The following is a 27,649-nucleotide window of genomic DNA, read 5'->3' as shown; positions in this document are numbered from 1 at the left end:
CCCAACGTTTCTCCAACATAGAGCAGCAGCGTGTAGAGCCCCTATTTGGCAGTCCTAGACTTCATAACATAGTTGTCAAGGCATCGCCTAGGTGACCGCCTTGACAACTAGTGTCGTCTTGGTCGCCTAGGCAGGCATTTTGGTTGCCTTGGTCTCCTTGTTAGTGTCGCCTTGCATCCAGGCCCCCTCCGACTTTATACAACCGGGTGTATAAAGTATGAGGTATATAATCAAGTAAGAGGTTCCCTCTTGACTGGGCAGTCAAGAGAAACTTTTTTCAACAAACCATAGTCCACACCATCAACTAGTAGTCCAAGCCAACCAAATTATTTTATGATAGCAAACAAAAAATAAATAAATAGGGAACAACTAAATTGATCAAATATTTTATTTTATCCGAGTCAGTAGATTTACATAACAAAAACATATTCTACAACATGCTAACAGTCCTGATGATCCAAAATATACGGTTGAAATTCTGGATACAATTCAAAAATCTCATCTTTCTTCCCAAGGTTTTCAACTTAAATGAGAAATGAAAAGATGATAGGGTGTTGCTAAACATTAGACATTAGAAAAATTCATGGGCAAAAGTTTTCACACGAGCATGTGCAGAAGAAAACTATCAGAGAATAGGAAAAAACGTGATTGAACCTAACCGTATGCCGGTGGATTGGCAATTATGGCTTCTGCTCTAAAAGGAATACCAGAATCGATATCAGGATCCTTGCACGCTGGAAGTAGAGATAATATGATTTCCTTTATTTGCTTGCGCTGAGTAGGTATTTCAGAAGGTCCAGATGGCAAGAAGCCCTTATTCTTGACCATGTCTGCACACAAGTGAACTAATTACCAGAAACGAAATGCCACAGTATCCAGTGCATCAACTACAGGAAATTAATCAAATCAAGATTTATTACAGCTATAGTTGCCATGTTCTATACCACTAGGAATCAAGTAGCACAATAGAACTGCTTTAATATTCTATCATCAGATATTTACAGACCAAACAGAAAGCAAATAAAGAAAACGGGAATGGAAAGAAAAGAAAAACAGTCCCAATTTGTATACAATCACTGAAAGCATAAGATGTGTGAAGCAAAGAAGAAAACATATTAAAGCTTCTGAAGTAATATTAATAATATGGTCATTTTCTTGACAAAATGAGTTCAGATGAAAGCAGATTCAAAGAAAACAAGAGGATGGAGAGAAAATTTTGAGGAGAAGTGAACAGAAGAAACTGCCACAGCCTGAGAAATTACTTATAGGGAACAAACACCCAATAGGAATGTTTCAGTGTAGGATAGGTTTGGAAACCTAGAAAATTATCCTAACATGACGGTAGGATGGCTGGGAAGGGAATCCAACTCATATATCTCAGCATACATGCAGTACAGCCATTAATAAAGAAACAAATCATAAGTGCAGAATTTCATGCTAATTTAATAAAAGAAACATAATACATCAGTACCTTCCTTTGCTGTCCCATGGTTAGATTGCTGTGAATAAGTGCTAAATCACTACCTAACTCCACAGAATGTGTCCTCAAGGCCTCCTTATTGTTGGTAGAAGAATATCCAAGGTATTTGGGGGCTGAAGATAAGACAAATTGAAAATTTTGAGAGTGATACAAGAGCTGGAAAGAAATTTAAATTTGGTTTCTCGGAGATTTGACTAAGGAGGGTCAAGGGAATTTGGGACACCATACCTTTCAACACAATCAGTCCTATTCCAGCCAAACAGATATGATTTTTTGGGGTTTATGGGCTGTTGTAGTTGTTAGAACAAATGAAAGGCACTTAAGAAATGAAAATGAAGGCAAGGAGAAATATGATGGAACAAACAAAAATGAATTTGGGGGATCGAACAGGTATGGTTTGCTGTAGATATAGAGTTTGAAAGAGAGAAGGAGTGGATGGGAGAAGAAGAAGAAGAGAGAGATTTGTATCTTGGCTTCACACCATCTTGGATTCACTCCAAGAATTGCATAGAACCACTCATGTTGCAGAACAAGAGATTATCTCATAAGTTCCAAATACTTTCATTGTCTTCCATTAACGAGTACAAAGGGCCTCATAACATTACACAACAAAAAACAGTGATTTCCTAAAATAACTACCCACATAACTATACCATAATAACAACACTACAACAAAATAAGATAATAATCTGGCCCCAAATAAAAGTACAACAAAATAATAAAAAAAGAGAAAATTACTTGGACATCCCCTCTACTATGGCATAATTACTTACAATCACCAACGTTTCAAACAATTACTTGACACCCCCTGAAACCTGACGGTGTTAGTCTGCTGTTAGTGTTTAATTGGAATGTCCATTATACCCTTATCACCTATTCAATATAAAACAATGAAATTGACAGATTTACCCTTCTTCTTCTTCATGCAACCCCACCGCCCCTACCCCCCTACTGATTTCAAACCCTAATTGATTTCAAACCCTAATCGATTTCAGAAAATTTCTCTTTTCAAATCATTGCCCACTAAAGGATTGAAGACCCCAACCATCTTACACATGGCTGACTTGAACAATGGAGATCTAACATAAGGGTTTTTCCTGGGGAAGAAATTATTTAGATCAGAGGCTTCGAAGGGAAAAAGGTGCCTCACAAAGGAGCGAAAGCGATATAAGCACAGATATGCAACTGGGAAGGGAAGGAAATTATCTGTTGCAGGTCGGCCAACAGGCTGGCCAGCACTGTTGTGCGACCAGACCAGCAGCGGCTCCCACTTCCATCCCCAACTTCTTCTTCCTTCCTTTCATTTATTCCCATTTTCTTCTTCTATTTATTTCACCATTTCAGGTTTGAATCTTTGAGAAAAAAAACTCAAAAATCCAAAAGAAAGAACAGAGAACCCAAACCCAAATTTTCCCTTTTTCTTCTTTGATTTTTTTCACCACCTCAAATAGGAACCCAAGACAGAGCATTAACATTAAAATCACTTGAGAAAAGAACCTTACCTCTTGACGGATCACAAACCTATTTGATTTGATTTTTCTTCCAGTCCCAGCTCAAAATCCTCAGCCCTAGTGCACCAAAACTTGGAGTCCAAGCTGCTGCTACAAGATTGAAACCCTTTCTTCAATATTTCAACTCCCTTTCCTTCACTCTTACCCAATTCTACTCTATCTCCCTTGCTTTCTCTCTTTCTCTCTTCCTTTCTTTCCCTTCTTCCTCTACCTTCATGGTTTTGCTCCTCATTATTCACCGGTTTTTTTTCTGGTTGCAGGAGGAGGAAGAAGAAGAAGAAGAAGGGGTAAATCTGTCACTTCAGTACCCTTTAAGGGTATTTTAGGCATTACAAAAAATTTAACCGATGACATCATCACTAAACTAATGGATTTGACCTACTTGAAAGAAATGGTAAACTGCAGGGGGTGTTCAAGTAATTGTTTGAAAAGTTGGGGAGAATAAGTAATTAGGCCATAGTACAGGAGGTGTCCAAGTAATTTTCTCTAAAAAGAACTACACATAACACTGGTCACACAATGAATTGACATGTGGCTGGCATGTGTCTGTGTCTCCTCTGATATGTCCTAAATCCTTGAGTGATGTTCTCATCAATAAGATTAGTCAGGTTATAACTTGGAAGTATCAATGGACAACAGTTAACGATTCACAAACTTACTATGGTTTTTGTCTGAAAGGTATTTCAAAAAAACAAAAAAGTAACATGCATCAACAAAACTTGTGGACAATAACAAATCAGGGGCTAGACTTTTTTTTTTTTTTTTTTTTTTTTTTTTTAATGGCTTTGAAAATCACAATTGCTCCTCCTGCCACCGCCGGCAGGTTGCGGCCGCTGGGCATGACCTCCCCTACCCCTGCCCCACCCACCTCCTCCACCACCCCTATCCCCTCCTCCACCACCCCTCTCGCCTCACAACCCCTGGCAAACTCTGGAACTCTCTTTTCAAGCAACCCCCTCCCTCTCGAGTTGATCTTCCACTTCACTTTGTTCCTCCGGCTTGCTCTGACTCAATCAAGCATGCCTTCTTCCAAAACAATCTTCTGGATGAGGAAGCTGCGAAATGGCACTCTGCTTTGGTTGGCCACTTTATTGGCAGTCGCCCCCCCCCCTTGCCATTGTCAAGTAGTCTCTAACTAAGCAGTGGAACATAAATGGATCTGTATACACCTACCTTTTAAACAACGGCTTCTTCATTTTCAAATTCTCTGACGAAGACAATAAGTTGCACATTCTGGAAGGAGTCCTTGGCAAGTAGGCCGCAAACCAATCTTTCTTCGTCAATGGGACAGACACCTGCAACTCCAAAGAGTCCACCTCAACACCATCCCTCTTTGGATAACCCTTCCTGGATTGCCTTTGCATCTCTAGGGAGAAGGAGGACTCAGCATCGTTGGCTCTGTTGTCGGTGCACCTCTTTATTCTGATGGGAGAACTAAAAGACAAGACCGACTGGCTTTTGCCAGAATTTGTGTGGAAATCTCTGCTGAGGAAACTCCTCCAAGCTCCATCCTGATTACTGATGATAAAGGATTTTCCTTCTACCAGAAGGTCACCTATAAATGGCTGCCATCACAATGTGTGGGCTGCAAGGTGTTTGGTCATGACACAGGCAAGTGCAATGTTCCTCCCTCTGCCAAAAGTTCAACCCCTTCTACCCTTTCTGTTCCTCCTCCTTCCCGTAAACCATAGGAACAACCTCCTTCGTTTCTCCCCCATCATCCCAATCAGAGCCATACTCAGCTCCAGAGTCGCCATCGCCGTCGTGGCTACCAGACTCTCCCCTCTGATGGTTCTCCAATCGGTAGCTCCTTGGACCCTAGCATCCTCCCGTCTGTTCGTTCCCATCCTCTAACCGTTGGTCCAAGCCTCTGTGTTCTACTGCAGGCCTCTAGCGATGGTACTCTGACAGATGTGACACCTCAGATAGACCCCTTTGCCCTTCCACTACTCTAAACTGTCCTCCTTCATCCTTGAACCCTGCAACCTTTCCCATTCCAGCTCCTTCCCTGGCTTCCCCGGCAGTCTCTCTGTCGAACTCTGCAATATCCTCTTCTAGCTTTGCGTTGCCCTCGACTCTCACCCTCCTCTCTTGTGGGTCCCATTATCCCTTTAAACCCTATTTTATTAAACCCATCTAATTTCCCTTCCCTTTTCGAACCTAGGCCTAACCCCCTTATTGGGCCTAGGCTTCACCCTGGGTTCAACTTAATTAAAACCCTTCTAGGCTCGGGTTCCTCTCTTAACCCGACCCATTTCTCCTCTTCTTCCTCACCCGCCCCCTTGTCTCCTCTGTTGAAGCTTGCTGCTTCTCGCCTCTGTCGACACTCCTACTCCAGCCACCACAATTCGTCCAAGCCAAAACTTGCGATACATCATTTCCTCTCCCACAGCCCCTCTAGGGCCTTGTTGCACCCCCCCTCTCCTTCCAATGATTAAAGGCCTTCTCTGGAACTCTCATGGGCTGAATTCTTTGGCCAAACATTCTGAAGTAAAATCCCTCATCAAGTCTCTAAAAGCTTCATTATGCTGCCTCATTGAAACCAGGGTTAAAGAACCCAACTCTCTCCGTATTGCCTCCTCTTTTGCTCCCTCCTGGTCCATCTTTACCAACTACCACCACCATGTCAATTGTCGGATTTGGTTCCTCTGGAATCCTACCATATTCCATGCTACTCTCCTTACGTCTTCCTCTCAATTCCTTCACCTTCAATTCTCCGACCTTCTTGGCAATCAAATCTACTACTTCACAGTCATTTACGCCTCTAACTGCGCATCTGAGCGCATTGCTCTTTGGACTGATCTTCGCCTTCTTGCAAGTCAAGTGGGTTCCAATCCTTGGGGCATTGGGGGAGACTTCAATGTCGTCCGCTTTAGTCTTGAAAAGCAAGGGGGAAATGAGATAGACACTCTTTCTGTTGATGCTTTTAATGATTGCTTGGAAGACATCAGTGTGGCCGATCTAAGATGGTCTGGTCTGACTTACACTTGGCACAACCGGAAAAGTGGGTCAGCAAGGATTACTAGTAAGCTGGATAGACTCATGGTTAATGAAGCTTGGCTCTCTGCCTTCCCTGCTTCGCACGCCATCTTTCAAACCCAAGGTATCTCCAATCACAGCTCCTTCCCAGTTATTATTCAACCTCACATTTCTTTTAGCCCCAAACCCTTTAAATTCTTTGACATGTGGACCTCCCACACCTCTTTCCTCCCCCTTGTCCAATCTGCTTGGGACTACCCTGGTCATTCTTTCACCTCTCCCCCCCCCCCCCTCCTAGACTTTGCAAAAAAGCTCAGGAATGTCAAAGAGGCTCTGAAAGACTGGGAAAAAAAGACTCTTTTGGCAATGTTTCCTCTTTGGTTTCGGATTGCAGGTCAAAGCTTTCGGACATTCAAATCAATCTTCAATTGGATCCTCTCAATTTTGCCTTGGCCGAAGAAGAAAAGCAATCAGCCTCCCTTCTCTCTACCTTGGTGGCCCAAGAAGAAAGTTTCCTTAGGCAAAAAGCTCGAGAAAATTGGCTGAATCTTGGAGATTCTAACACTGCTTTCTTCCACAGATCCTCAAAAGCTCGAAATAATGTCAATGCCATCTTGCAGCTCCATTCCCCTGATGGCTTTTCCATTACTTCAGTTGAAGGCATTAAATCTGAGGCAGTTAGGTTTTTCAAGCAGCAATTTTGGTCCCAGCACCCTGCTCCAGCTTATCCCATCCCTAATGGTCTTCTCAACAAATTTATTGACTTCTCTTGCATTGATGCTCTCCACAAGATTCCTTTAGAAGATGAAATTTTTGCAGCTGTTCGCTCCCTCGACAAAAATAAAGCCCCGGGTCCAGATGGTTTCAGTATGGGCTTCTTCAACTCTTGCTAGGAAATCATCAAAGTTGATCTTGTCAAAGCTGTCCAAAGCTGCTTCTTCAACCCTTCTCAAGTCAAAGGCATCAACCAGACCTTTCTTTGCCTCATTCTTACGAAAGAAGGGGCTGCCTCCATGTCTGATTTCAGGCCCATTGCCTTATGCAACATGTTCTACAAATTTATTGCCAAGATTCTTGCCAATAGGATAAAGCTGGTACTTGATTCTCTTGTCAGCTCTAGGTAGAAGCATCTCTGACAACATCATTCTTTGCAATGAGCTTGTCCGTGGTTTTGATCGAAAGAATCATCCCTCTGCTACCCTTATGAAGATTGACCTGCATAAAGCCTTTGACTCTCTAAATTGGGATTTTATTATCAAGGTCATGAATATGATGGGGTTCCCTCCTATGTTTGTGAAATGGATTTATCACTGTATCTCCACTCCTCAGTTCTCGGTGTTGGTCAATGGCACCCCGGCAGGATTTTCTCTTCCTCGGTTGGAATCAGACAAGGCTGCCCGCTGTCCGCTTTCATTTTTACTCTTGCTTTGGAAGTCCTTTCAAGAAAGATCCAATGCAAAACTGATCAACGGCTCATATTCCCTATGACCAATTGCAAGCGGCTCAAGATCTCTCACCTTGCCTTCGCCGATGATCTCATGATATTCTCCAAAGCAGATTTGGGTTCAATTGAGACCACCATGGGCTCCCTAACTCTTTTTGAAGACATGTCAGGCCTCAAGATTAATCCTCATAAATCCCTGCTGTTTGTGGCTGGTATTAATATGCAGCTTAAGCTCCTTCTTTAAGAGAAAATTGGGTTTCCTCTAGGTCAGCTTCCTGTGAAATATTTGGGTCCCCATCTCATTCCTGCCAGGCTCTCAGCCCACCACTGCACTCCTATCCTAGAGCTCCTTCGAAAAAAGCTCCAGCTTTGGAAAGGAAAGCCTCTCTCCTATGCCGGTCGCCTCGAACTGATCAGATCAGTCATGCAAGCATCATACATCTATTGGTCTGGCATTTTTGTTCTCCCCCAATCCACCATCAAAGCTATTGAACCTCTCATGTGTAGCTATCTCTGGAAAGGTATCAAAACTTCTAAATTCCTCCACCCTCTCAGTTGGTCCTCTGTCTGCCTGCCTATGAAAGAAAGGGGTCTTGGATTAAAAAGAATTAAAGAGGTCAACAAGGCTGGGATTCTTAAACTCATTTGGAAGCTTGAATCCAAGCACAACAGTATTTGGGTAGATTGGATCTATTCAGGGTTCCTTCAAAATGATTCTATCTAGACTGTCAGCAGCTCTCCGGGTGCTTCCTGGGTTTGGAAAAACATTCTCAAATGGAGAAACTTAGCCCTTGGAGTCATTACTACCAAGATTGCAGATGGCTCCACCACAAGACTTTGGCTTGATCATTGACATCCCTTGGGAATCCTCCTTCCCTTAGAGAGCTCCAGAAATATTTATAGGGCTAGTCTTCACAGACTTTCAATAGTTGCAGACATCGTCTCCTCCGGATCTTGGGCTCCCCCTGTTTCCCCGCAACTTGCTTTTATCTGGAATTCTCTCCCTCCTCTGATCGGAAGGAATTCAAATTCTGGAGACTTGATTTCTTGGACTCCCTCGGCCACAGGTATCTTCAGCTCCAAATTGGCATGGAATCACAGAAGATCTAGAGGCCCCTCTATTGATTGGTTCACGGTTGCTTGGTTCAAAGGCCATATCCCAAGACATAGCTTTTGTGTTTGGTGTACGCTTTCAAACTGTCTTCCTACTCAGTCTTTCCTCATCCGTTGACATCTATTTGTCTCTCCTGCTTGTTGCCTCTATTGGAACAGCTCGGTTGATCATCTGTTCTTTGAATGCCCCTTTTCGACTTCTATTTGGTCCGGAATCCTCATCAAATGCTGGCCTAGGAGAAGGATTCTGCCCTTTCAAAGCGAGTGGAAGTGGATCATTCAAGATTTCGGGGGCAATTCTCCTTGTGATAGAATTGGTTTGTTGGCTTTTGGGGCTACCATCTCTCATATTTGGATGGAGCGCAACATTAGGAGATGGACTTCCCAACTCTAGGTCTGTTAGACAGATTTGGGATTCCATCTCTTTCAATGTCAGCTCCAAATCCTCCTCCCCTAAACTCCCCACGGAACAGGCTCATTGTTGCTTCTTGGGGTCTCCCTTCTTCTCTTCTCTCCCCTTCCCCCTAGGGGTTCGGTTAGCCCTATGCATTGTAGGATGTTCTCTTCTCTTGTTTTCTCCCCCTGAATTCTGGGGGCTTCTTGTTCTCTTTCTCTTTGGTAATGAATTTTTATTCACCCAAAAAAACTTGCATATCAACCATTGTCCTCTGTAAAACTTCAGATTTTAATCCAACTCTATAGTTTTTCATTTGAAAAAGCATCCCTTGATAAGTGGTAAATATTGAAAATTTGCAATTGTACACAAACAATCCTATGGACCAATGGACCACCTGGAAGTAATACAATTCCACTGCATAAAAGAACAATACACAAAGCCATAGTTTCCGATCCTTGACATAAAAAAATTTTAATTGAAGTTCCTAAAACAGTCGTCATGGACATTTCGAAACAAGTGCATAGCAAATAGAGAAGGGGAATATCATCCTGTTTAGCAGCTTGTGCAAGAAAAAGGATAGGAAGTTCACTACAATCACAAACATCTCGACAACTAAGCACTTAATACATATGAAAACAGATGAGAGTTCCACATTGCCAAATCCAAGAGGCTACTGATTTATACTTAAGGAGAAACATGTAGGTCACTTACAACCAGCAAGAACTACGGGATCCCCTCCTAATGGATAAAACTCCAACCCAGCAGTCAGGACAAATTCTTTGAAATTTGCATGAGTTGCCAGTCTAACACGATGCCCAAAATCCTGCGTGCAAATATGAATGTTACTCATGACTTAAGTAGGGGCAAAGGAAATCTTTTCAGCGATATGTCAAATTAAGTAGTTCATGGGGGAAAATTATAATAACAACCTGCAAAGACTAGGAGATTACAATTCCACTTAAAATATCAAACTAGTGCTGAAACTTAAACCCAGGATGATATAACATAAAAATAGAAAAGAATCCTTGAAAATCAGATCTAGAATGAAGGGAAAAACTTCAAAAAAAAATTCTAATCCCAAGATTAAGGGTGCAACAAACCCAGACAATGTTCTGAAAGTAAGAACCTAGCCAAAGGCCGAGAACAAACAGCTTAAATTATGGCTAAAACAAAAATCCTGAATTAAAGTTTCAAATCAAATCTTAAAAGTAGGAGAGTAAAATAGATGAATTATTGAAGAAGATAGATGACCTAACTTAATTATTTGTAGAGGAAGAAATTCTAGAACACCCTTGCAGACCTTGAAATTGAGAATAGAATAAGAAAAAAGTGGGGAAAAACAGAAGGAGAGCTGAATATCCCACCAAATATGAATTTATAATCCACCCAACTCATGAAGAGAAAAGCCCCTATCATATAATGAATCCAAATGTCATAAAATAAGCACTACGGCTTCCAGACACGAATTTAATTCCATCAACCATAAAAAAATGTAAGCACTCTTTTACAGAAATACAACTTGATTGAATTACCTAGGAATCTAAACCAACATAATCCTAATACTTCTCTTATAATTCAATCTTTAAACTAAAACCAATTACAACTCTTTAAATGAAAAAGAAGATTAATTCTATTTGTCTTTTAACCAGACTGATTCTTTACAGACTAACTTTATCAATATTACTCCACGAGTGGCCGCACACAGTTGCTTCTTCTATCCAGAAACCAGGCTGGCTAACTTTTGGTTGGACTTCTAAAACTGCGCTTTACTTCTGGATTTGGGCTTGCAATAAGTACTCTTTTGGGCCTGTTGTTGCCTGCATCAAAAGGTTTACTTGCAGGTTTTGAACAAGTAGCCACTACTTGATGCTACAGGCAAAGTCTGCTGCAATAAGTAAATGTGTTACAAATGGCAAATACATGGTCATAATTCTCATGCCAACCATTCAGCCTAAGGCTTTATCCACTGCGGGGTCTGGGGAGGGTCATAATGTACACAGCCTTACCCCCACTTCACGAAGAGGCTGTTTCCCGACGTGAACTTGCGATCACTAGGTTGCAATGGAGCAAAATTACCGTTGCGCTGAGGTTTGGCCTCTAGTTGCATACAACTCTGAACATCCTTTAAACATAATAATTGAAAATATATAACCTTAAATATGTATATTGGTCCTCAGTAACCCCAAGAGATGAGATTAAATTATTAACACCGTAGAAAATTCAAGTCAGACTAGATGTAACAGTATTTCTATGTTCAATGCTACAATATATATTCAAGACCAAATTAGAATTAGTGAAATTTATATGTAACATAAAATTTTCTCCTCCCACCAACGTTCTCATGTTTAGTGATGTAAATGTTCAGCCAGAATTCCATCATGCCACAGCGAATATGCAGTCACCTTCTCCATTTATTTATTTCCTGTCACATTTCTTTCTTCTTTTTTGTTTTTTTTTTTTTTGTTTGGGGGAGGGGGGGGGGGACTGGTAACAAAAAAAAAATTTCATTTCTAAATCCAAAAGGGAAAGAAGAAAGTTACTGGCACGTACAACTTAGATTTAGCATCATGGATTCATGAGTGCCATATTTTAGGAATACGGAAAGTACAGACATAGAGAGCTCATTCTACATCCCCAAGATAAGCCACAAGTTACCACCAGTTAGTGCCCACAGAATCTTTATCAATAAATTATTTCAATGCACAGGCTAAATTCAGTATGCAAGATCCAAGGTCAGCACAGATTCAGCCAATTCTTCAGGTTATTCTCAAACAGTTTCTATTTCTCTCTTTCCACATACCCCAAGTGGCTGCAAAAGGGATCAGTTTTGACAAAGAATCTCAGGGATTCTGATATCGTTGACTAGGATTCAAAGATCATCTTCAGTTCTGGTGGTTCCTATTCCATACCAAAAAGCCCCAAGAAGTTATTCAACATAATATAAGGTTGAATTCAAGTGATGAAGGTTGTTCCTCACTATGACATAAATAAGATTGGCTGACTAGCTTAAGACCTTGCTATTCTTCTTTTTTTTCAAGAAAACAAATTCAAGCAGACCTCGAACCAAAACCATTTTTTTCCAAGAATTTCTTAGCCAATGTAGTAAACCAAATGCTTACCAAGCAACAGCACCTCTTTTATCACCTAAGGTGAGTTACATGTGAGGCAACATCTCATCACAGAACATAAAAGTGCCTACCTTGTTAAAGCACCAGCACGAAAACCAGCTTCAGGTTGTACAACATGAGTAGCAGTGACAAGAAAAAGACAGTAATGGTCAAAAAAAAAAAATAAGGGGGATATTATAAAAAATTCAATTCTCCAAGCTTGACTAGAGAAGCTTCTGTTGGCTGCTCTCATTTCGGAGTTGAAAAAAGAAAACACAAATGGAGAAGTAGAAAAGGAATAACAATATGAAGAAATACCAGCTTGAATGAGTCCACAACTCCATGCAATAGGCCCCTGTAAAGGATGCTTCCCCTCCAGGTAAAAACTCTACATGATCATACTTCATCAAGACGGAAGGTACTGAGGACCTACTTAAGCCTGAGCAGTGACATCTTGGAAATCCTGTAGAACTTGGAATGTTGGGTCCTAAAGAAGCCTCATCATTCATCATGCTATTCAACTCCTCATGCCAATGGGGCCACAGGAATGGTACAATCCTCTTCACACTTACTTGAGTTAAAAAAAGTTCCTCTTCAACACTTGAGTTAAAAATAGTAGAAAGAATCTTATCCGCTATTTATCCATCTAAACTAGGATCATGCATAGTTTATTATGGCATGGTAGCAATTTTGGGTCCCCACAGGACTTCCTAAACAAGTATAAAGTGATAGTAGAGCATAACTTTGTTAGGTAAATATATATTTTCCACTCACCCAACTCAACTAGAAGAAAATTTTCCAAACCAGAGAAAAGTCAGGCTTATAAGGTCATTGCTACAATTTGTTTCTTGATAAACAACATCTTTATTGGCAAAAAGAACAACATAGAATTGTTGAAAAATTCAACTCACAAAGCACACGACTAGGGAAATTAAGTACTTTTAAACTACAATCTTACAAAGGGCAATTGTCCCCATCACAAGATAAGGATGGATTACACCATGCTTTCCCAACTCATAGGCCGAATCGTTGCTATCTATAGCTCCAAGAGAAACAGAACAGGACCAAGTAAAACAAATACTTCATCAAGTGAGCAACTCACCACAGCCAATCCCTTCTCCCCCTCATCCACCTAATCACAGTTTCTGCACCTTTTTCCACAATGATCTTAAAATATCCAGCCTAGATCTCCATATGAAGACCCATTCTCAAGGTATGACCTCTTGTTTTGTAGAATTAAGCTCACCTATAGGGCCAATGTATGTTCTTATTACTGTCTGTGCCTCATCTCCAATCGCACCTTCCACTACCCAAGGAACATCCATCAAAATTTAACTAATATCCCACTAGAGGAGGCTGCCACATATTCAAAACTCTTTCAACAACCTATCATCATGTGATAATCTAAGATCAATCTTGAAACAAATAACTGAAGGGAATGTGATGCAGTTCCAAGCATCCGCAAGGAGAAGAAACAGCCCTAGGAGAAGGGCCGATTGTTGGAGCCTTAGTTTTAGTTTGCAAGCTTCCATACTTAGTCTAATTTAGTAAACTTAAATTGAACCGGTTCAGACCATGGTCCAATTTAAGTGATTTATTCCTATTGGTTGTTAGGGGATTAATCCTATTGGTTGTTAGGGGATTTAATCTTACTGGTTGTTAGGGAATATTATAAGTTGTTAGCTTTTAAATTAAGTGCCCCACCCCCTCCATGATTTAAGAAGGGGAGTGAATTGTTTTTGTATTAGGATTTTAGCTTTAGGATTCAAATTCCTAAGCTGATTAGGTGTTTGGCCATAGGCCTCAGATTATAAATAAATAAAATCGTGGGAGGCTCCCCCATAATTCAGACTTTAAAAAATTAGTTTTCTGCTTGCTGTCGTTGTTGTTGCTGCCTTGCTCCAGTGTGAGTGTGCCTTGTGAGTAATATCATGGTGAAGGGACTGGTGGATCTCCAATTGACTCCTTGCGTCTCGTAAACCAGGAGGATCTGCTACTCATCTCCTTGCATCTTGTAGATCGGGAGTGATGTAGATCCAAGCCTCCTCGAGTTGAAGAAGCCACCCTAAGCATAGGGTCATAGTAGGAGCCGTAGTATAATCTTATACTTAGTTTATTTCATCCTTAGATTAGTTCTATACTTAGTTTTATTTTTGTGTTTTTAATTGAACCGGTTCAAATTGGTTGCATCCAATTGGTTCAATTTAAGTTGGTCTAATTTAAGTGAAGTGTTCCTATTGGCTAGTAGGATCTTATATCCTATTGGTTACTTAGGAATCTCAGCTATTTAAAGTGTTTTAAGTTGTTAAGGTAAATAGGTCTTTTTATTTTAAGTTGTTTATTAGTCTCACACTCCTTCCACGATTTTGAAAGAGAGAAGGATTTTAAATTGTATTAGGATTTGGACCCTAGGCCCTTTATTACTAACAAAAATGTGGGAGGCTCCCCCACAATTTAAACTTTGAAAAATCGATCTCTTTGCTGCTGCCATTGTTGCTGCTGGTTATCTCTTTTGAGAGCGAGTCTTGTGAGTTATATCAAGACAACCTTGTGAGTCATATCAAGGTGAAGGGTAGGCGGATCTCCTACGACTCCTTGCATCTGTTCATGATCGGGAGGTCTTATTCAATCAACTTTCAAGCTACTTCTGCTGCTGATCTTCATCCCAATAAGTTATTTACTGTTTCAGCATTCCCCTCTTCTTCTTAATCCTCCAACCCAAGCCTCATCTGCCCTAATCGATCCACATTACTTTCCCCCATTAAAAACCCATCGATTTTCCATAAACCCTAACTTCCATTATTCTGTCCAGTCTTATTCCTCCATCCAGCCTCAACCAAATTTACCCTAGTTGCAGACCCAATATCACACATAAACCCTAAATCCCCCTTATCTTTAATAAACCCCAAAACCCCACCCAACCTTGGCCAAATCTTCTCCTTAACCCCTGGAACACTTGATCCAAAGCCCTGCCCCAAAATCCCATCTTAAACCCTAGTTTTGGTTGTTTTCCTATTTTCCAAAACCCGAAACCCTAACCCTAGTTTTCTGAATTTTAAATTTTTAGTTAAACATCATTCAAACCTACATATTTAGCTTCCCCTAAACCTGCCTATTAATACCATATAAGACCCATCTCCAAATTCATAAACCTAACCCTAGATTTGACCTAAAATACCTCAATCTGCCCCAATCGGCTAGCAGTTTCAGAACTTCTGTTCACCTGGCTCCTAGTAGGATCCTATCCTATCTAGGACTGCATTAAGGAGAAGCTATCTTCCATCTTCAAAGTTGCTGCCATTAAGAAATTCAATTACAAATAAGTAGTTTATTGTTTCAGCATTCAACATTCTTCTTCTAATCCTCTATCCTAAGCCAATCGATCCCCAATATCATACCTCCATTAAAATCCATCGATCCTCATTAAACCCTAGATCCATTCAACCCTAAACTTCCTGCCCAGCCTTATTCCCTCGTCAGAATCCAACCAAAATTGGATCACAGTCCCCTCTCACCACCCCCTACACTCAACCTAACTTAAAGTCCCATCCCATCATTGAAACCCTAATCCCCCTTATCTCCATAAAACCCCCAAACCCTAAAAACCTGTCTAGACCAATCCAACCTTCAAAACCCTTCCATATTACATTCGAACCACCCCCTCACTGCCTCTAGCACTTGACCTAAAGCTCAGCCCAAAATTCCTTACCTAAATCCTAAAATTCATCACCCTCATCTTCCCCAAAACCCGAAACCCTAATTTTCTGGTTTTTAAATTTGCACTCAAACTTCACTAAACCTAGTTCATTAGACTTCTAAAAACCTGCCTAGCTTTACCAAATAAAATCCAACCCCATTACCTTAAACCTAACCCTAATTTTAACCTAAAAACCTCAAACCTGCCCCAATCAAACAGCAGTTTGAAAGGTCCTGATTACTTGGCTCCTAGTAGATCCTTTGTCTATCTAGGACTACATTAGAATGTCTTTGAAGAGGACCAGCCACAGCCCAATGAGCTACCACAAATAATGTAGAGCAGTCACAACTCACAAGTAATAACCAGTCCACAAGAGGGTCGCAAATTTCAGGTCCAGCAACAGTAAATACTTCGATCAGTTCAGAACAATAAAAGAAAAAATAAGAAATTGAAGAAGATAAGAAGAAGATAGGGTAGTCTCTCTCAGACTTGGTTCTCTCTGTTATGTTTTAGAGTAGAAGAAGAAGAGAGAAAAGCTCCAAGAGAGCAAACACGATTTTGGGATTGTTAAGTTGTCTCAAACTAGTTTATATTGAAAAGAATAGGTACTTACTCAGAGGCCCCTGGCCTTATACAAATAACAGAGAGAACATATAAAAGATGTGGTCATATACAAATATACCCCTTAAACTACTATTCTTAACACTCTCACCCACGGCCTCTCACTGTATTTTGTTCTCTCACCAATGGCATCTCACCATACTCTTCTCACAGAGCAAAGCACAGAGCTATGTTTTTTTTTTTTTCTCTCAATCTCATTAATTCAAATTTGTGTACAAGGCTGTAGCCCCTTACAAACTTATATAGAAGACTCAAACACTAAAAACGAAAGGCCTAACCCAATCCTTAAGTAATAAGGTAACATAAATTGACTAGGAAACTAAAATAATGAAAGAAACTGACTCAAAACATGACTCTAACTAGACTAATAAAGTAAATCTCGTTTGCTTACTTTTTACCCATATTTTAGGCCCATTAAAGTGGCCCATTACAAAGAAAACTCATGGGATCAAAGGTCCAACACCTACATAACCAAACCCAAGGCTTAATTCCAATAAAATACACCCTTTAGGTGACTTATCTGCATCAACAATTCTGCTTCAGTCATACCTTCAAGACAAAGTGCTACATTATTGATCTCAACAAAAAGGTATGCATAGCTCCACCATCAAGCATTCCTGAAGGGCTTCACATTATATCTTCAGGGTCTTCTCACTATCTGCTTTCCCCTTTGCAATTCAAATTTTGACTGATTGTTCAACATTCAAGGCCTGCTTAGACAATTTCCTACTGAGGCCAAAGAATGTTGAATAGCCTTTGAGCTTCTTCATGATGCTCCACAAGTTTGCTTTTTCAATTTTTTACCTGTTAAGCTCAGCAGTAAACCTTCATTCAGCTTGTTGGATGTGCCTTTCTTCTCAGCTAAATTTTCCATGGAATCATCCATCTAGAGGAGTAGAAGTCCTCTCAGAAAACAGATTCGATGCCTTTCAATAAATAAAGTAAATTTACTCGCAAGCCACATCCAAAATGTCCAAAATAAATGCTGAAAATTTTTGCTCACATATTCAGGCACCTTGCCAGTTTACCATGGTACATTGGTACTCCAAGTCTCCAACACATATCGATATCATGCAACAGCTATTGAGTATGCCATCATACCTAGGCATTATCCATGATCTATGTGGTAGACATCATTACCTTGGTCTCTTTGTTGAGCTCATACATCTCAAGAAAAAAGACAAATAAATCAGTATATCAAGCACCACATAAGCTATGGAGTATATCAAGCACCACATAAGCTATGGACCCAAGAACTGAAGAACATGAATCTCTCTCACCAGCGCAGGATTGGCAACCTTATCACTTTCATAAACTTGTGTGAAGGAAGAATTTTACAGAACCAAATGATAAACTCAGGCTGACTATATATCGTTCACTAGATTCATTTCCTCCCCCCACCCCCAACCTTTTTTCTTGGGACAGGTTGCAAGGAAAAATTATTAGAAACAGGGGAGAAGACAAAAGCTAGATCTATGCTTTCTCTCTCACCAATATCGATGAAACCATTCCTGAGAAGGCAATCTCACATAACACGCAAAAGTTAGCCACAATGCATGCCCAAAAGAGGGGCAGACCAGAAAAAGGCACCTACAGTTACCTAAGGCAAAGTGCAGAACAATTGTTGGCAACAAAAGATACTTTCATTAAATACAAGTATGAGAATATACCACAGTATGACGGAATGCTTGGTGCCTTGACAAGCAAAAGAATACATCAGGCTGCAGTATGACAACCCACAGGCTGTACAAGGCACCAAACTACCACCGTCCAAGTAACAATTCTTATTACACCCACAGCATAATATAGTACTAGGTTAACCTTAGACGAGAAATTTGTCCACAGCATGTTCCTCCAACTAACATATTATAACCAGAGTGCAATGGGAATTGATATGACAGTACAGCCTCGACAAATTGTGGCACACCACAGCACAACCTAAACCCCCCCCCTTTTTTTTTAATAGGTTAAACCTTTATTATATAATACTTGTGCTCTTTAAGAAACTACAACACAGAAGACTGGATATTTAAATCATAGACAATCATACAACACATTGAGAGAGTTAAAGAGACCAATTATTTAACATGCTTCACCCTTTTCTTGTATGATAAAGCTTAACCAATTTCATGAAACATACCTTCCAAAAGAAGGAACAAAACAAACTTAAGCATAAGCTCATAAAATGAGAATAGGTCCACAACCTGCAAGCGTTTACCAATAGCAACAAATGGCTGCACGTCACCCCGCGTACCAACAATGAGCATTACTATTTGAAGTGGAGGGATATACTGAAGTTCTGTTGGCTCCAGAGGTTCTTCGTCAACAGTTTCATGATGAAAAACTTCAGCTGCAACATCAGCATTTGAGGTTTTTACATCCACAGGAACTTCAAATTCTACAGTTCCATCATCATTCACAGCTATTTGGTTCAACAACTTGAGCTGCAAATTTTAAAGGCTTGTAAGAAGCCCAGTTAAATGGGAATCACAAGATTAGTTTTTACTGTTAAAAATAAATCAGGTATCTAGATAACGAGAAGGAAAATTTTGAACAGAAGTGCAAATGGGGAACAGGCTAAAAAGAAAATACTGTTAATAGAGATATGGAGCATCAAGAGCAATTCCGACCTCAAACAGAAAATACTGTTATAACAACAAAATTAAATAGTCAAACACTAGATGGAGAACAGGCTAATGATAATTTACTTAAATGGGTTACAGTTACACTTACACCACACCAAAATCTGTTATCCGCCACCCAGCAACCCACTTAAGTACATAGTTGTAACAGCGTCTAGGCGACCCAAGGGGTTGGAGGGGGCTTGGACGCAAGGCAACACCAACAAGGTGACCAAGGCTATCAACGGACCTGCCTAAGCGACCAAGGCACCCGGACACCTTTACAACTATGCTGAAGTAAGACTATCAAGAGGCAGGGTAGAAGAATTCATAGAAAATAACGAACCCAGAACCACATGATTGAATAGGGAGAAGGGGAAAAAAAGACACAAGGTTTTTTTTCGAGGTAACTAAATAGAGAAAAAGAACTAACAGAAGAAAATTGGCTAAAATGCGTACAAAACCTAAGCATCTAAACATGAAGCAAGTCAAGAGCATTGGAACCTAACTTTAAAAGCACCAGACGTGTGCACCAGTGTATGTATGTAACGAAAAATAATAGCATTTTCAAAAGCATTTGTGAAGGGTATGATGTATGAAATCATGTTCTATTCAAACTTTTTATCATTTATTATTGGATTATGTTCTGTGTGGTGAAGTCTATAATATTAATATCCAAAGGTTTGTTTTCTATTTAGAAATTAACCTATAATTTCAAAATGGTAATAATGTAATTCTAGATGGCTGGAATACCAACTAGAACCAATAACCAGGATCTGCTAAGGCTTGGGGGGATCGGATAGGTTAAAAATAAGTGGAATTCTAAAATTAGGGTTAGGGTTAGATGGGATCTAGGGTTTAAAGGTAGTGCTAGGTTAGGTTGGTAAAGGGAAATTTTCCAGCAAAAGTCCTGAGATGTTTTATGGAAGTTGGGTATGTAAACAAAAGTGATTATTAGATTAGGATTTGGGTATCTAGGTTTTGGGAAATTGGGATGTAGGAGAATCTAGGGTTTATAGTGATCACCTAGGATTGGAACCAGAATCGAGTCTCCTTTATGGTGTGGGGGAATGATCGAATCTGGAAAGGCTGGATTTTGATGAAGGAATTGGGCTGGACAGGTTTTAGGGTATGGGAATGGAGTTCGGATATGGGGGGAATGTTAGGGTTAGGTTTAGAGGATTAGAAGAAGAAGGATCTGGGGTTGGGATGTTGTATTTACTTGCTGATTTTAGTGAGCTTGAATCCAAAAGCAGATATCCCAGCAATGAATTGAGTCTTCAAATATCAATCAGGCTGAACTTAGATTACTTGAAGCTTGAATGCAATACGATGGAGAGAGAGAGAGGCAGTGAAGGCTATCTCAGCCTGGGCATCCCACCCTCATAGCCTATCTCAGGACAGTGTTTATTGCAAATTTCATTCATTAAATCGTGGGAGGCTCTCAAGAGCTCTTACATATATATAGCCTTATGGCTGGACAGAATTCAAACTCTAACTATGACTCAAAACTTAGCTAGGACTAACACCAGAACTAGGAATACTAACTAGGACTTCTAACTAGGATTCAAACTTGCCTTAGAAATCCCAATTAGAATTACAATTCAAATAAAGACTGAGAAAATAAGATAACAAATAAAAAATAAAAATAACAAATTAAAAGCCCACGATTTTAAGTGCTGGTGTAGGGATTCCCCTACACCCACCCGATGGCTACTCATGCTGTTGGGCTGTTTTTAGACAGCCAATTTACATCAGGTAAGTTTCGACGAATATGACAGGAGAGACGAAATATAATTAAAATAATTAAATTTTTTCTCTTCAATAAAACTCATGGTTTTTTATCAAAAAAAATAAGATGGTTTTAGTCATAAGAGGAGATATTTTGATGTATAAGCTAGTGACTGTGATGTCGTTTGCCAAACTGTGACTACAGAAAGAACAAAAAAGACGGACAGAAGAATGGAAGAAAAATTTGGGAATAATCCCACCAGTTTGGGGGGTGGAAGTATCCCAACCAACCAGGAGGATTTAGATAAAGATTAAGGCAAGACCATGACATTTCAAGCCACATCTTTGGTCTTGTTCACAGGTTTCTAATTAGCAAGGGGTTAGGTCAAAGTCAAATAGAGGTCATTTTACAAGAGGCAGCAGCTATAGCTTACCTCTTCTGTGGTGCCTATTACAAATTTACAGGCCTAAGGATTCTCACGAAAAAGATACTTAAATAGATGACATAAAGAAAACCAAAGATAATGTAGGACTAGGTCAATGACATCCTATCCTACAGTAAGGATAAAAGTACCATCTAACAGTAGGTTAAACCAGTGGTTCCAGCAACACTTTAACAGGGAAAAACACCCAATTACGAAGCCACTGACATAAGCTTTAACACATCAACCACACTAGGTTCTGAAACTTAATATCAGGTAATAATCAACTACAGAAAATTGGACAGGACACAGCCTGTAATATCGGCAGAACACAGAGGAGGTTGAATCACACATTAGTAACATTTCCAGATTTAGCAACTAACAACTCTGATGGACCAGATTTTTCAGTCAAAGATAGTCCCTACTGATGGGATTACAACAACAACAACTTAGCCTTATGACTTATCCCAACTAAATGGGGTCGGCTACATGGATCCATTCAAAATAAAGTAGAGAGAACTGAGGTCCTCACAAAGGGAAAGAAAAGTAAGAGGAATGAAGAATAAAAATGAAGAAATTGGATAAGAAAAGTGAGTAATGGAAAATGAAAAATGAAAGTAAGAGGAATGAGGATAGCTCAGAAAATCAGGAAAACCTTAGCTACATGGGGTCGACAACGTGGATCCTTGCCCTCCAAAAGGACCTATGTGAGGTCGTACTTGGCACAAGACCCAGACTATGCAAGTCATTCTTCACAACCTCACCTATAGTCATTTTAGGCCTGCCCCTAGCTCTTTTAGCCCCTTCAATCTGCATCAGATCACTTCTCCTTACTGGGGCATCCCCAGGCCTTTGTTGTACATGGCCAAACCACCTTAGACGACATTTTCGGAGCTTGTCACTTATCGGGGCAACTCCCACATCAGCTCTAATACGTTCATTCCTTACTTTATCCTTCCTAGTTTTGTCGCACATCCATCTTAACATCCTCATCTCTACAACACATAACTTCGCTACATGGCACTTCTTAAACTGCCCAAACATTCAGCCCCATACATTATAGCAGATCGGACAACAGTCCTGTAGAACTTTCCTTTGAGCTTTAAAGGAATGTGTCGGTCACACAGAACTCCGATCGCAACTCTCCATTTCATCCCTATTGATGGGATTAACTCGTAAAAATTTCAGCCAAAACCGAAGGCTGGGTCATCAAATATCAAAGGGTCTCCAAAATTAGAAACTAAACTCAGAATTAGTACCTTCACAAAACAAGCTTATTCACCCATCAGATTAAACTGCAATTACCATTGAAGGGATATGTGAGAGTATCACAGTGACAAAACGTGATCAGGATATGATACAGATATGGACATCCAAGGGGTTGAAGACTGCTGCCATAGGACATTCAGTTAGAAACTAGGTATGGATCGGTTCTAGCAAGAAACAATGAGTAACAACTAAGAAGAGAAGAAGGAAGAAGAAAGGATGAGAGAAAACCATGGTGAAGGAGAATCGACTCCTCTCACCAATGTTGTTCATTAAACATATTCTTGGAATTACATATGCCTCCCTAGGGAGGTAAAAGGTAAAAAGTAACACGAGATAAAACTACAACTCCATATGACGTATAATAAACCAGTGACTAAAGCACCCCTATTACATAAACTCTAACACATTCACCAGTGGAGCCGCAGGACTTGTTCTTGAATTTTTCAAACCATGGCTTGGTGTATCAGCAACAGATCAGTCTCCTTCAGTGTTCCACAGCAATTCCAGCAGTATGATTAAAGTTTTGGATGCTTCTCAGATGGTTAAAAAATTGCAGAACAAGGAATTGAAGCAGGGAAGAAGGTGATAGATGGATTGAGTCTCTCACTCGCACCTAGGCCTCTCACCTCAAGGTCACTCACCTTACATAGGACTCTCACCTACACTGCTTCACACAGTCACTGGTAAAAACCAGAATTCAACTTCATTAAAATCGTGAGGACTCTCAATGGTCCATTACAAATATAGTCATAGTTTCTACTAAAATTTACAAGAAAGGAAATAAAAAAAAAAATAGAAAGTCTCTTACAAAGCAATATTTAAGACTTGTACAAAAAACTAAATTAGATCTTAGCTATTAACCAAAATAGAAGGTAGTAAAGACAAATAAATCCAAGCAATTAACTAAGGATTACACGGAAATAGAAACTATAAAATTAAAAACTTATACTAAATAAATAACAACTAAGATCCCCATCAAATCTCCTTCATACGGACCCACACCCCTGTTCACGTGAACAGTACCACATGAACAATACCGCTGTTCATGTGAACAGTTACCACGTAAACAACGTTTTGGTTCTTTTCTTCTTCATGCTTCGATCTACATCAACTCGCCTCGTCTTTAAAAAAACTGTAACTTGAGTTTTGTATAGTTTAAGGACACTCTTGGCATGGTGCATATCCAGTTTCACATCGAAAGAATATTCTGGTAGCTCATGGATTTTTGGAATGTAGTCTTTGAGGCAGGGTGCTTTCTCTTCGAAGAACTTAGGTGGGATGATGAACTCTATGTGCTCAACCTCTGATCAATATTAACTTTGAATGTCTTATCCACAGAATCCCCAACTTTGGGAACTTGCTCTTCAAAGACTTGAGATACATACTCCATTTCTTCAAGGGCAGCATCACGCTTGTTGATGATTTCTTGTGGACTGTTATCAACCGCTACATCATCTATCACCACTTCAGTTGTGTGTACTTTGATGTCTTCGACCTAGACCTCTTCGATAGGACCTTATATTGCCGGGTGTTTCTTAGCTATAGATTTTAAAATCTGTTGCCACTTGGTTTGGGCAGCTCTAGGGTTTGTCTTCATCACCGGTATGTTGAGGGGATTAAGCACTAAAGGCTTGCCCTTAACTCGGTGCCTCCCACCAACACATTGTTGTCGTACATACATGGCCATCCAAGCAAAACATCTGTCAACTCCAAGGGTATGACGTCACACCATACATCCTCCTCACCCAACTTCAGTGGTACCAAACACAGTTTTTTTTTTTGGGTGAATAAAAAAATTCATTACCAAGGAAGAAGAAGAACAGAGACCCCAAAAAAGGTGGGGGGGAGAAGAAACACAAAAATACAAGCTAACACATCCTCAAACAAGGGAGGAGGTCGGCTGGATAGAGGAGGGGGGGAGATCCCAGGAAACAACAATATGCCTGTTCCTTGGGGAATCAACACTAGGAGAAGTTACAGCAAAGAGCTTTGCTTTAATGTCAAAGAGATGGAGTCCCAAATCTGGCTAAGAGGCCTGGAGTTGAAAGTCCATTTCCTAATGTTACGCTCCATCCAAATCTGGTTGATGGAAGCACAAAAAGCCAGTTTACCAACTATATCACAAATCGAAGAGCCAGCAAAGGTCATGTCTATCCATAACCATTCCCTAGAGAAGTTGAGTACTCTCCGCCTACGAGGCCAGCATTTGAGTAGCATTCCCTTCCAGATGGCCGAGGAAAGCGGACAATCAAAACATAGATGATCTATATCTTCAACAGCATTCCAACAAAGACAGCAATAAGGGGAGACTGGCATCTGCGAAAGACAGAGGAAGGACTGCGTTGGGAGGCAGTTTGTGAAGATGCGCCACACAGTGAAGTTGTGCCGGGGAATGTGGCCTTTGAACCAGACGAGTTTTCTCCAAGGAACCGGATCACTTCTAAGACGAACAATATTCCAACTTCCAAGCATCCTTGGATCTGAACAAACCAGAAGTAGAAGGGATCCAAGTGACACAATCACAACTCCCGGAGGGTCTTCTAGCGATAGAGGGCAGAGCATCCCAGATTTCATTGAGGCCCGGGTGGAGAGAGGGGGGCGGGTCACAGTCTGCGTTAGAGATAATATCAGCTACCTCTGAGTTCCTGTTTAAACCACAATTGTAGATAGCTCTAGAGCTGACCGAGTGAATGAGAATACCCTTTGGATGCCAGTGATCCAACCAAAGAGCAGTAGAGGATCCATCCCCAATCTTGGAGTGAATAGCTTAATAGCCATCTTTCTAAGAGAAAGAATCTTACGTTAGACCCAAGAAGCATCCAAAGTAGAAGCGAAAGACCAAATAGAGTCAGATTGAAGAAAGCCAGAGTATATCCAATCAACCCAAATGTTGTTTTCTTTAGAAGCGATCTTCCAAATCAACTTGATGATGCCTGCCGAGTTCATATCTTGATCCGGCAAACACCTAACCCCCCCCCCTCTTCCTTAAGGAGACACACAGAAGCCCAATTGATGGGGTGGAGGTATCTGGAGGTTTCAACCAAACACTGTTGATTGACTTCCAATATGTTATTGTTGAGAAATGAAATTCTTAAATGTGGATGTGCCTCCGTTTTCAGTTTTCCCTCCATGACAAAAGCTTGTGAGACAATGTTTACATAGTTCCCACTGTCCACTGTAACCTGAGATGTCACCAGCCCACTAGTCATCAGAGTATAGAATATGCATTGAAATTGCCAATCTTCACTCTTTGCTTCAGCGACCAGAATTCGGTTCACGACATTAACTTCATAGATATCTTCATTACTGTCATCATCTAGAGTAGTGTTGTATTCCTCACCATCAAGGGTTGCATTAATAGCCCAGTCATCATCTACTTGGGGTTCACAGACTTGCTTTTCAGGGTTGGATTCAATGGCTGCAACAACTGAATTAGTTTTGCAATGTTGCTCCATATCGGACACTCTTTCAGGCAACTGTTATATCATCTCAACAAGAGGAAGATCAATTTCCAAAGCCTGGTTTGGGGTGTTGGAACTCCCCTCAGCCATGGCTCTGATACCAAATAATGTAGGTCTAGGTCAATGACATTCTATCCCATAGTTATCAAGGCGGGAAGGCGACCATGGCGTTTTAGAGGGGCAAAAATCAAGGGATATTATCAGCACCACCCCCTAATGTTTGCCTATATTTTAAAGCACACCCACTAACAACCTTAATATCAACTATTACCCATTTTTGAACGGTGTTACCCTCTGAAATTTCTTTCACCAAAATACCCTTTACACTAAAACATAAAAGACCTAGATTGATCCAATGACCGAGAGCAAGAGAGATATTACCCAATCAGATTGATCCAATGACCAAAATTCTCCAAATTTTTAAATTAAAATTAATTAAAAAAATGCAACATGAAAGATCCACAAGTTACCCAGGGCGCATGTTAGCGAACATCACCATAAACACAAACACTGCAGCAGAGCTCATCAAACCATTTCTCACAAGGAAAACAGAAGGGTTTGTTTAAGATCGATATCGAAAAATTAGAAAAAGAGAAGGAAAAAATCCGGGTTTGGGAAGGGGTGCAATAGGTGATTGCTGAGATGGGCTATGGAACCTGGGGAGATTCTCTTCGACCACGCAGAGCAGACCTTCCACACCAAACCCCATACCTCATCAACGCTGCTGGCGTGCTCAATCCCAAATCACCTACCGTAGCCAATGCCGCCATGGCCCATCGAAGACTTCGGAACCTGTGAAAGAACAAAAGGGAAAGTATCTCTGCTAGTAGAATAGATAGTATATCTGAAATTCTTGATCGATTCTTAGATTTTAGTAGTTTGAGACTTCAACTTTCAACCACTACTTTCTCTTAATTTAATGAATAATTGCAGTGAATATGAATAATTTTAAACTTGACTTTTGGGTGGTGGGGGAAATTTCATTTTTCTCCCGTCTCATCATTAACTGGAGGAAATAGGAATGAGACGATGATCATGGTTGACGTACGACCTATCTATCACCTCTGTTATTGCAAGAGGAGGAGGAAGAAGAGGCGGATGGTGTTGCAGAAAGAAGAAGAAATAGAAGGGTTTCAGGTCCTTTACTAACCTGAAACACAAAACATCGTTGGAAAAGAGAAAAAGAAAACCCATTTCAGTGGTGAAACAAGCAATAAGCAAAGAAGGGCAGATTTGGTCGCCGAAGTAGGTCTCTTTTCAGAAGATGGTAGGTTGCAGTGGCTATTCTCCAAGGTTGTCAGCTGAGTGTGAGGAAGAAGAAGGGTTTGTGGGTGTTCGAATTGAAAGGGTAGATTAGGTACTTTGCCCACTAATAAGGGCAGAATTGTCTTTTAAAAAATATTAAGCTGCTGACATCACCACTTAACAGCTCTTAACTAATGATTGGGGGTCTGTGTGGAATTAGTTTGGTAAAGCAGGGGGTGGCGCTGATAATTTCCCATAAAACAAACACAACCAAAAACACGAGGTGGTAAGGTAAATAAGGGAAGGAAACAAGAGAGAATGAGGTATCCCACCACGTAAGACAGAGGAAGGCATGCAGTTGATTAGATAACATGCTGTCAAAACAGCATCAGCCCAAAAAGGTTTGGCCACCTTCATCTCAAATAAAAGAGACCGTGTGACCTCCATCAAATGTCTATTCTTTCTTTCTGCCACACCATTTTGTTGTGGGTTGTCAGCACAAGAAGATTGATGTATAATGCCAAGATGAATCATAAAATCAGTGAAAGGAG

At 40.4% G+C, this 27,649-nt stretch overlaps 1 protein-coding gene across 1 annotated transcript in view; it reads right to left on the bottom strand.

Annotated features, from left to right (window-relative positions):
• The window catches only part of LOC122667921 (sterol 3-beta-glucosyltransferase UGT80A2), a 64,071-nt gene that overhangs the window by 8,943 nt on the left and 27,479 nt on the right, over positions 1–27,649 (bottom strand). The window contains exons 3-5 of the mRNA XM_043864403.1: positions 18,554–18,793; positions 9,636–9,747; positions 660–830 (exon numbers count right to left, since the gene is read on the bottom strand). Coding sequence (XP_043720338.1) covers positions 660–830; positions 9,636–9,747; positions 18,554–18,793 — 523 coding nt within the window. The remainder of the gene's footprint in view (positions 1–659; positions 831–9,635; positions 9,748–18,553; positions 18,794–27,649) is intronic.

The sequence above is a fragment of the Telopea speciosissima genome, chromosome 7 (assembly GCF_018873765.1).
Source record: "Telopea speciosissima isolate NSW1024214 ecotype Mountain lineage chromosome 7, Tspe_v1, whole genome shotgun sequence".
Lineage (NCBI taxonomy): Eukaryota > Viridiplantae > Streptophyta > Magnoliopsida > Proteales > Proteaceae > Telopea > Telopea speciosissima.
Note: the sequence above shows the minus strand (reverse complement) of the source record. Positions and strands in the feature narration are given on the sequence as shown.